General features: G+C 54.5%; 3 protein-coding genes across 3 annotated transcripts; all 3 read right to left on the bottom strand.

Moving 5' to 3' along the window:
- Nucleotides 1–1,678: 1,678 nt before the first annotated feature.
- SETTUDRAFT_146273 (uncharacterized protein) lies at nt 1,679–3,576 on the bottom strand. The gene is made up of 2 exons (XM_008024100.1): nt 3,089–3,576; nt 1,679–3,033 (listed from the first exon to the last, which is right to left on the bottom strand). Exons 1-2 carry the CDS (start codon nt 3,266–3,268, stop codon nt 1,873–1,875), a joined length of 1,341 nt encoding a protein of 446 aa, XP_008022291.1. The 5' UTR covers nt 3,269–3,576; the 3' UTR covers nt 1,679–1,872.
- A 463-nt stretch (nt 3,577–4,039) lies between these two features.
- SETTUDRAFT_146275 (uncharacterized protein) lies at nt 4,040–5,350 on the bottom strand (the record flags this gene model as incomplete). Its single annotated transcript, XM_008024101.1, has 2 exons — nt 4,040–4,959; nt 5,011–5,350. 2 exons carry the CDS (start codon nt 5,348–5,350, stop codon nt 4,370–4,372), a joined length of 930 nt encoding a protein of 309 aa, XP_008022292.1. The 3' UTR covers nt 4,040–4,369.
- A 1,708-nt stretch (nt 5,351–7,058) lies between these two features.
- Nucleotides 7,059–8,376, bottom strand: SETTUDRAFT_37091 (uncharacterized protein; the record flags this gene model as incomplete). The annotated part of the gene is made up of 5 exons (XM_008023719.1): nt 7,059–7,406; nt 7,458–7,716; nt 7,771–7,928; nt 8,004–8,188; nt 8,256–8,376. 5 exons carry the CDS (start codon nt 8,374–8,376, stop codon nt 7,059–7,061), a joined length of 1,071 nt encoding a protein of 356 aa, XP_008021910.1.
- Between the last annotated feature and the right edge of the window lie 2,184 nt (nt 8,377–10,560).

Consider the following 10,560-nt stretch of genomic DNA (forward strand, 5'->3'; position numbering starts at 1 on the left):
GGATTGATTGGTAATGACGTAATGTCTGGATGGTGTTTGCAGTTCGTGTGTGTGCTGTATATGCAGCTCACCAAGTACACTTACGTGTGGGGCGGAAAAGGTTGTAGCGGGATGGGCAAGGAAGGTATGTAGTTAGTCATAAGTTTGTTCGACAAGGAGAGGTTGGTTGAACGTTTTGACGCTGCGGATTTCACGGCGCGTGGAATATCATGCAAGATCTGTGGCAGTGAGGTGGTATACCCTATGCCTTCTCCACACACACACATACATACATATAGGAAAAAACATGCACATGTATCTATAGACACCAAGTAAAATACTATGCCTATTTGCGCGGCGGAGTTGAAGCAGGTGGAGTCATATGACCAGCGGTTTTTGCCTCAAAATACGTGTGTACGTATATGAGTGATGTGCATGGTCGAATGTCACGTGAAGACAATACAATATACAAACGTCGTGAATAAGGAAAGAAAATCCCAGGGGCTATATATACAGAGATATGAAGAAAACACATAACCATAAATAGCCATGCCTCTCTTTGTCCACTAAGAAAAAAAAATGCACACCGCGCCCACTAGACACAAGTGTATTCTGCGTTACAGCAATGGAGCCAAGTAGGACGGATATAAATACTTTCATATCAATAACAGCATTTCTCCGACTATATTGTATCAGATTTCCGATCTAAGAAGCCCGATTCAGTAGAGTTCAAGCAGTACCGATGATTAGCCAAACCCGATCGTTCTACTGTACTTAGTCATAACCAAATCTATCGCGCGCTTATTGCCGAACTAGATACGTTCAGTAACGCGGTTAGTGCATGTGGGTGTGAGAAAGCGGAGAAACCAAGGCAAAAAAAGGGGGAGAGAGAGAGGAAGGAGTAAGGGGAAGGAGGAAAGTTCAAAGGGTGTAGATGCTGTGGTAGCGATGGGGGTGGTGAGGTAGAATCGATGGATAGAAAGTAGGAGGTACATAGCAACGCACGATATCAGGTGGAAAGTTGATTGTTATTTTCCATTCTAACTGCCATGGCTATCCTTCATCTACTAGGCCCCAAAGAGCAGGGATTCGCGTAATCCTATACCACAAGTCATGTGGCAATAGTCAAGTCAACATACGTCCTTAGTCCCCTGCCTGCTTACCCCACGCCTTGCTCCATAACTCCAAGGAACTTTTCAAGTATCCATCATACCACCGTAGCACGCTCCCTTTACTCTTAATAACATCGAGCACCGTTACTTTGCACGTACTTTATCTCACCACGACGTCATAAAGAAGGGGAGGGAGAAAAAAAAGGGACGATCAAGAAGAAGAAGAAGAAGAAGAAGAAGAAAAAAAAGGGACGATCAAGAAGAAGAAGAAGAAGAAGAGGAAGAAGAAGAAGAAGAAGAAGAAGAGGAAGAAGAAGAAGAAGAGGAAGAGGAAGAAGAAGAAGAGTAGATGCAAGAAAACTATGTTGTATTTTTCAAGTCAGGTAAACCCTCATGAAAGCGATACATAGCGATATCACTAGACACAAGGATATATGATAGGTGGAGGATATAAAGCTAAAAAGGGGGGGTTGGGTAGGTAGGTAGGGAAGAGACACACGTCTGATAACGCGCTAGAAAACACAGAAGAAAAAAATGAGCCAGAGAAAAAAGGGGATCAAACGCTGGGGGAAAACAACTGCAGGGGGGGGGATATCGTCATTCCAAGTCCCATCCATCCATCCATCCATTCATCCATCCCATATATCGTACAAGAGAATCCCCACCATGTTACACAGTTCGTTGTCAACACAAAACGGACCACCATATTGTTTTATTTTCACCATTCACTCACTCAACAGAGAGGTAGAGAGGTAGAGAAAACAAGTGCCTGGTCAGACACTTACAACCTCAAGCCCCTGCGCATCTTCCTCGCACCACCGGCAGCAGCACCGGCAGCAGCAGGAACATCAGCGGGGCCACCAGCGGGGTTCGTCACAGCACCGGGGAAGCCAACGAGCGAGTTGAACTTATCAGCCGTGCTCTTGTTCCTGGGTCCACCCTTGACAGCGGCCTGGGCACTCTTGCACGTAGCCACGCCCTGGGCACTGGCACCACACACGTTGGTGAGCTGGTTGCACAGCGCGTTGGTGATGATGTCTGGGTTGAGGGCTTCGCCTTGGCCGCCGCGAGCCAGCGGGTCGGCAATCTGGAAGGTGAATTCCGTGGGTGGACGCGAGCCTTCGCCACCTTGGAAGGTGATGGTGGGTGTGCATTTTCCGAACTCGCCGCCTGCTGCTGCGCCTGTTGCTGCGCCAGCGTTGGCGGCATTGTTGCCCGTGTTGGCGTTGTTTCCAGTGTTGGCAGCATTGTTACCGGTGTTGGCCGCATTATTTCCAGTGTTGGCGTTGTTGTTGTTCTGGTTGTTTGCATTATTGTTAGTAGCACCTTGGTTGGCGTTGTTGTTATTGTTGCCAGCGTTGGCATTGCCAGTAGCAGCCTGTTTGCCGTTATTATTATTGTTGTTGTTTCCAGTAGCAGCCTGGTTGTTACCAGCAGTTGCCTGGTTGTTACCGTTACCGTTGCCGTTGTTGTTTCCAGTTGCCTGGTTGTTGTTATTGTTGTTTCCCGTAGCCCGGTTATTCTTGTTGTTGTTGTTGGCAGAAGCCTGATTTCCATTATTTGCTGCTGCATTTCCGTTGTTGGCCGCTGCGTTTCCACCTGCAGCCGCACCACCAGCAGAAGCCTGACTAGCAACTAGGTCTCCAAGACCGGCCTGGCTCATAAGATCAAATACACTCAGGCCATCAGCTTTAAGCGGGGAAGCAGCGCTGCTCTTGCTAAGAGCAGCAGCAGCACCGTTGACATCAACGGCTGGGTCGATGAGTGGAGTGATACCACGGAGCTGAGCGGTAGCAGGAAGCGAGGGATCACCACAGACATTCTGAACGTTGTTGTTGGCAAAAGGGTTTGTGTTCTTCTCGGCCGTGACCATGCCAATGGCGGCAGTCAGGGCATCGGCACCGCCACCGAGTTCAGTAAAGATCTGATCGGCCCGGACAAGCTGGTTGTTTTTGTCAGCATGGAGATGACGGCATGGAAACAGAGTAGATGCATACCTTGGCACATGAGTTTGCTGCACCCAGCAAATCAGAGATGGCGGCGCCTGCAATGGTGGCAGCGGCACCACTAGCACCACCCTGGACTTTGCTAATAGCGGCAATGGGAACCTGCTCCTGGCCAAACCGGGCCTCGACATAGGCAATCGTCGCCGCAAGGATAAATGTCTTGGAAACCATGTTGCTGTTTGGGTCCGTAAAGGATGGTCGTAAAAACAGTAAACTTTAACGGTTGTAAGTGTGAGAAGAGTAAAACGAGAGACTAGCTCTTGGACGGTGTTTGTAAATAAAACAAATTGCAAATGCCGACCTGGGCGAAAGAATGTAAAAGAAACGGCGCTGAAAGCGAAAGGAAGTTGCTGAATGCTACTGTAGACTGGATGTCGAAGTTGCTGGCCTGTCACCAGAGGCACGATATATCGGGCTTATATACCACAGTGATTTTTGCATCCGTCTGTCCAAGGCTCAGTTTCGCAAGCGCCATGGCTAAAGTGATGCCATCAGGACCGCCTCCATGTCTCATCCATGGCACCGAAACCAATTCTTCCGCCCGCCATGTGCTGCCTAGAACAGAGCGGAGAGTGGAAACCGTGATGAAGGAATATTTCTGCCAAGACATCATGCGCTCTTTGGGATGCTGCGGCGTATGATTGCCGGGCTGCGACTTCGCTACGCCTTAGTATCCCCTTTCCAGGCTTCTTTGAGGGGCGGGTAGTTCGAGGCATCGAAGTTACCGGCGCCTGAAGTTGCGTTGTGACAGCTTCGGTCGCGGTGGGGTTTCATGTGACCTGTCGACACAGTGTCACGCCTATAGCCGGCGGTAAAGACGTCGATTGACAGTACCGATCCTGGGATTGGTTTGAACCATTGAAAAAATAACATGCCTGTCGCAATGCACAAGTAAACGGTTTCCAGGCGCGGAGGCAAACGCAATGCAAGAGAGATGATAGGTGAACGTGGAGATGAGAGACTGGTATTCGGGAATGCGTGCCCATGTCGGAGCGCCAGATGCGACCAAAACATTATGCCCCAAGAACACCAAGAAACATGGACAGAAGAAAAACGACAGGTCGAGTGCGTTCATGAGACCGTTTGCTAAGCGAGTCGTAGGGAAAGGCGCTGTCAGGCGGGCGCGCGACTTTGGGCTTAGTCTGTGCCGGTTTGAATCTGCACGTCTGATTGTCGACATTCGCAACCCTGGCAAACATACAAAGTCCGTCTCATTCGGCGGTGCCCCTGGCTCGACGATTCAGTATCGAGACCGTCATGACTATGTATTCACTATGTCCTATCCAGCTTCCTCCGCAACAGCCTTGTCCTCTTCATGAGCTTCTTGTACTTGTGCTTCTTCATTTTGAGCTTTCGTTGCCGCTTTACACTGATCATGTACATTCCATATCTTCGCTTTGCGACGTGTTCACGAAATGTTTTCGGCTTGCTCTCTTCGGACGGCAACGGGACCTCAGTTATGCGCTGGTTGATGATGGCTGAAAGGCCCTCAGCCGAGTGCGACTCGGTCTCGGGTGCTGTCGCGAGGGGGTCGTAGGGCTCGGGTGCCGGTGGTGGCTCGAAGGGAACCAGACGAGCCACCCAGTTCTCTACACTGTCTTGTGTGGGCTGAGCGTCGAGATGATACGCCTCTTGCTCTGATTGTATGGCGTCCGCTCGCTGCTCCTCTTGCGCATCGATCTCGGCATGCATGCGCTCGAGAAAGCCGCCAAGGATATTCTTGGTGAGCTGCATCTTCTCGACCTGACTCGCTCGATTTGCGTCGAACAAGGCGTCGAATTCAGCCGTGGAGGTGGCGTTCGGGAAGGCGCGCGAGATGGAAATGGGACGGTGGAGACCAAAGAAGGCTGATAGTTTGACATCTACGCCGAGTCAGTATGTGCGACCAAAGGCCAGGATCCGTAGACTCTCACCATCTTCCCGGAGGTGGTTTGTGGGGGGTACAAAAGGCACGTTGTTTCCCAAGGTTGCCGTCGATGGCTGCTTCAGCTTCTTCAGCCCCTTGGACTTCTTGCCCGCGCCCTGCAGTTCTGTCGTGGCATTCTGATCTATCTCGGCGGGCTTCTTCTTGTTATTCGCGGGGGTCGAGGGCTTTGATGACGAGTAGCGCCGCTGGTGACTCGGCCGGAAGGGCTGCTGCGGCGCGGCGCTTGTGCTCAGGGCCGAGCGGGCGCATGCATTCAGCGCAGCAAAGGGCGCGGCAGAAAAGACATTCGCAGAGCGGACAACTCTGCAAACGGCTGGCGAGAACATGGCCAGTCGGGTAGAGGGGGGGGTTGCGGGTATGACGGTGGTGTGGATGAGGCTCAAGGCGGCCGGCTATCAGGACTTGCTGCAGGCTGCTACGCTCCGATGTTTCCCCGATTGGCTGCCGCCCGCCATCACGGGAGCAGATCGGAACCTGGATACCGACTCGGAACAGGCGGTACGCCGGGACAGTGAATGAATATTGAACGTGCACGCATCCCCCTCATCCAGCGCGTGACCTTGGCCAAGATAGTTCATGCGAACCTCGTGTTGCCTCGGACGCGTGCACTCTGTGCCCCACTGGTCTTATCCCGTCGCCGTGGCGGCTTGAGTCAGCCATGTGCTTGATCATCTGGAGGGCCAGAGGGGGGGAACTCCACTTTGCACTAATTATGAACAGCAGGTGTATCGAATTCCAAATCGACGCATCCTCCAAGAGGGCTGCAGCCACGACTAGCCAAGGACATGCGCCCTTGATCATACACACCCACTACTCGATACAGCTCCGCGTGCTTCCTCCCGAGACCCGACCATGCAGTCTGCCCTCTGCATTACGTCATTCTACCCCATTTCGTAGCCATCGTATAGCCCTGGGGCAGAATGGTGCAAACGCTGTCAAGCCCCCCGTCATGTAGCATTCGGCCACACGATTCATACTTGGCGTATCCAACCACGGACGGCTCCCACTCCTGTCGCGTCCAACCCGCTCCAAGGCAGCGTGGGCTCGGTTCGTGCCGCCTCGGCGCTGGAAGCATGCCGACGCACCACGCCGTAATCATGCATGCGTCGGGGGGGAGGGGGGGGGAGGGTGGCCCAGTGGACGCAGGCTTAATCTAACATCTACAGAGCCGTTTTTTTTTGACGGATAAATTGGACATGCTGCGTAGGCAAGGGGCCGTTTGTTCCAGGTCGCATCTTGGTAGTGGGAGGGGGGAGCTGTTTTGGTAGCACGGCGTATTGCACACATGATAAGCGCAAAGTCCATGTTTCAACGGGCATCCATGTGTCGGTTGGTACTGTCTTATTGAGGCTGTCAAAACGCGGTGGTTACGGCAAATCGGACCAGTTCGCCTTCCGCTGCACACGCAGATAGTCTTGACAATTGTCGTTTTGGCCCCCAATCCGACCCCTGTGCCAATCTGTGTAGATCCGCGCTCCTGGAAACCTTTTCGCTACGTTCTAGCACAACAAGAAAGCTGCAGATAGCCACCCAAATAGACGCTGATGTATACAAAATGGTGAGGGGGGAAGAATTCAATCTGGGGCAAAAACAAATGACTGATGTGCGACTGTCTCTCTTCCCATTATCCGCCTGTGCACAAGACTCTATGTGCTTCTACCCGAGATCTGCATGCTATACCAATATACAGATGCCGATCCAACATGCTCGCTAACTGATGAGGACCAAGAGATGGGGTCGTGGAATCGTCACAGAATGGCGAAAATCGAACAAAGGTTGAAAGAAAAAGGTGATAATCGAGGGTATAAAGTGAAAAAAAAGGGCCGTGGAAGTCATCTCCCCTCCACTAAAAAAAAGTATGTCGGTACTCCGGACGTGCTCTTGGTGACCGCCCCACGCAGGGCGAGTCGATTAACTGCCGACTTGCGTGCACTTTCGGTGCTTACTCCGGTGAGGGTGCAGTCTGCTGGGTGTTTTGTGAATGGCCGCTGCGGCTACTTTGATCGCACTACCACATGGTGACCAGTGCCAGGGTTACAGTATGAGGGCGTTAAGGTTGCGTTGGACAATCATGTCCTGAACGGATGCCATGGTGATCTTGAGCAGGTTGGTGTCGGTCGCGTTTGTGTAGTGAACGTAGACTTCCTTCTTGGGCTGACGGACAAGGTTGCGGAACTTGTTGGCGAAAAACTCCTTGCCGGCATCAAAATCGGTAGCGCCGCCCGTGTAGTCGGGGAACGTCTTGTTGATTGGGCTCATGCCACCGGCAATCTTCTCGGCAAACAGGTCAATCTTGTTAAGGAAGAGGATAAGCGCAGTCTTCTCAAAGTATCTCGAGTTGGATATGGATTCGAAGAGCATGAGGGCCTCGTGCATTTGGTTCTAGACTGCGTTAGTAGGGCGGCGCATGGTCAGACAGGCGACAGCACTCACCCCGTTCCGGTCTTCTACCAGCACATGGTCGTAACCACTAATGGCAACGAGGAACAGCACAACCTGGACATTGTCGAAGACGTGGATCCACTTTTTGCGCTCTGACCGTTGTCCGCCGACGTCGACCATCTTGTATGTGAGGTTGCCGAGTTCGAAGATGGTCTCCGAGATGCCCGTGGTGCGTAGGCGCGTGCGCAGGATGTCTTGGTCGGTGGGGAGGAAGTCCTTGTGGAACAGGCGGTCGATGTCCTGGAAGAAGCTGCGGCTTGGTGAGCATTTTGGGAGCACGTCGAGGGACGCGTGCATGACGTACTAGTTCAAGTTGTCGTGCAGCGCATACTGGTTGCCCTTGAGGATTGTGAGCTGGACGCCCTTGTCGGCCCACAGGCAATTGAAGGCCGTGAGAAACTCGTCGGGCATGGGCTCTTCGGTGCCGATGTCGGGGGCAGTGTTGACCATTTCCGAGTAGCGCTGGGTACTTTGTTAGCGGTTGGGCAAAGGGGCTGGGGTGGGTGGGTGAGTGAGTGGGGAGGTGGAGAGGCGCACAATGTTGTCTTCGTCCTCAAAGTCGGTGTCGTCTTCTTGCATGGCCTGGAAGATGGTCTGGAAGGCGGAGACGAGGTTGTTGAAAATGGTGGCTCGCCATGTCTTGCGCTCAAGGCTCTGGAACCCGCCGGCATTGATGATGCGCATCTGCTTGAGAACCGTCGACTTGCCACTCTCGCCGGCACCTGGGGCATGTGTGTTAGTCAGGGTGGACTCGTCATTTATTCAAGTGGGCATTAGGCGGGTGCATACCCAGCAGCAGCAGCTTCACCTCGCGCTCGGCGCGCTTCTTGTCGTTGCGGAGGGTTTTTTCGATTTCGGCATTTTTCCGAGCGTTGGGGTCAGCCGTCGAAGGTTTGCGTCCAAAGCACATGATTGCCGGTGCCATGTAACGGGGGAATGAGGAAGCGACAGAGGGTCGAGGCGAGGGAGGGGGTAAGTTGCAACCAGGCAAAAGCAACGGGCGCGCAAGCGACTACTGTACACCTAGACACAGGAGGCTATGCAGCCGCAGCAGCAGCAGGCATGCGGCGGCGGCGGCGGCGGCGACTGTGTGGGTGTGGGTGTGGGTGCGACTGCAGGATACTGGGAAGAAAGAAAAAGAGGCTACGGCTACAGCTACAGGGCGTCAGTGGAGGCGTTTGGGGGTTGTGGCTCGCATGATGGAGTGGGTGGAAGAGGCGGCGCTACCGTTTGGAAGAGGAGTTGCAGGGCGGGAGGCCAAAGGCGGAGTAGTGAGGGACGGCTAGTGGTCGAGGGCGCGGTGCGGAACGAGGGACGAGGAAGAAGCAAGTGCAGGCGTAGGCGTCGGTGGCGCAGGGCGGATCAGACGCGGTGGCAGCAAAAGAGAGGACATGCAATTTGCCATGGAGCGCGGCGCTAGTGTACACCTAGTGTAGGGTAGGGACAGGAGCTGGGAGCTGGGAGCAACAATATGGGCCTGGCCTGTCTAAGAAGAAATAACGAGGGCGCTGGTGCTGCCGGCGCATCCCTGGCGCTTTTTGCTTGGCCGTTGGCGGCGGTGGTGGAGGTGAAGAGGAGGGCTGAGGGCCCCTGTCGGTCGCTGTGAGTGTGTGTGCAGCCGCTCTTCCTTTGCCCGCACTTGCTGGCTCGCTCGTTCGCTCGTTCGCTCGGCATGGTGGCCGTTGTGCTGCGACGCGGCGGCCCAGGGAAGGCAAGGGAACGGCAAGGGCAGGGCAGGGCAGGGCAGGTCAAGCGTAGCAGCCGCCCACGGCCAAGCGGCCCCGGGACTCGGTGCTGCTTCCGGCTGCGATCGGCGCCTGCGCGATGGCAGATGGTAGGCATGAGATGCGACGATGCGACGACGCGACGACGCGGCGCCGCGATCGGGTGCTGGCTGGCGACTAGCACATGTGCACAGCATGCAATCCCCCTACGAGCAGCAGCAGCAGCAGGAATAGTAGTGATAGGAACAGCAGCACCGCGTTGCTTCAAAACGTGGCTGCACTCGCAGAGTAAAAATAATAAAAAAAAAAGGGCAAAAAATAAAAAAGGTTCAATGGCTCTGCGACGGAACTCCGGACTAGCGGGCGCGAGCCAATCAGGGGGCGCGCAGGCAGCAGCAACTGCGGTCGGGGGAGGAGGCTGCGCCCGCCTCGACGTTTCACTGCTAGCAGGTAGCGATGTTCGTCTGCAAGCACAAGCGACCTCACCATGTGGCCCAACGTGTGTGCGTGGAGCCACCTCTTGCTCCCGCTCGTGCCCTGCTCTGGCTCTTCTCTACATGTTTGCTTTGCGGTGCGGTGCGGTGCGATGCGGTGCGGTGCCGTGTCCCGGCCATCAATTACCCTGGCGACGCAGCCCTGGGCCCCAGCAACGACATGACATGACATGTCGAGTCGAGCTAATACTACTACTCCTACATGCTATTACTACTACTACACACACACACACACACACACACACACACATACACAGCCCTGCGGAGGGTGGGGGCTGCCACCACTACCACCAGATGACCGCACATTACATACTACTACTACACACAGCCATACATACAACACCACACATACATACAGCGGCCCTATCCGCAACCATCTCTCCGAAAGTGGACCCACGGCGGTAGTCCAATGCTTGTCCAAATGCTCCGCCCTTCGCACTGCCATGTGCCCTCTGCCTCGTCTGCCCTCGTCCGCCCTCGTCCGCCCTCGCTGCCACCTCCCGCCTCCTTCTCCTGAGCCCGTCCAGAGCCTTCTGCGGTAGTCCTCTCCACTCTTGCACCCGTCTCCTCCGACAAGCCAGTGCCGCTAGTCATACAGACCTCTCGACCCCCGTGCCAGGGTGTGTTGAAGGATCCCTATCATAGCCACCAGCCCCCGCCCCCTAAATGTCCCGCTGCCACTCCCACTGCCACTCCCACTGCCACTGCCGCCTACTTACCGCTCTCTCCCTCTCTGCCTCGCACACGACAGGCTCGCTCCTTGCCAGTCAGCCGCCACACTGCACGCCTGTCTGCAAGCCTCGCCCTACTCAACGGGGCGCACCGCTCCACGCCGCACCATGCCTATGTATGTATGACTAAGACATGACTACCTCG

The sequence above is a fragment of the Exserohilum turcica genome (assembly GCF_000359705.1).
Source record: "Exserohilum turcica Et28A unplaced genomic scaffold SETTUscaffold_11, whole genome shotgun sequence".
Taxonomy (NCBI): domain Eukaryota; kingdom Fungi; phylum Ascomycota; class Dothideomycetes; order Pleosporales; family Pleosporaceae; genus Exserohilum; species Exserohilum turcicum.

Excerpts from the sequence above, each read along its gene's own strand:
- SETTUDRAFT_146273 (XM_008024100.1), bottom strand. The coding sequence starts at position 3,268 with ATGGTTTCCAAGACATTTATCCTTGCGGCGACGATTGCCTATGTCGAG. Across the intron at positions 3,034-3,088 it reads CAGCAAACTCATGTGCCAAG|CTTGTCCGGGCCGATCAGAT; the intron begins GTATGCATCTAC and ends AAAAACAACCAG.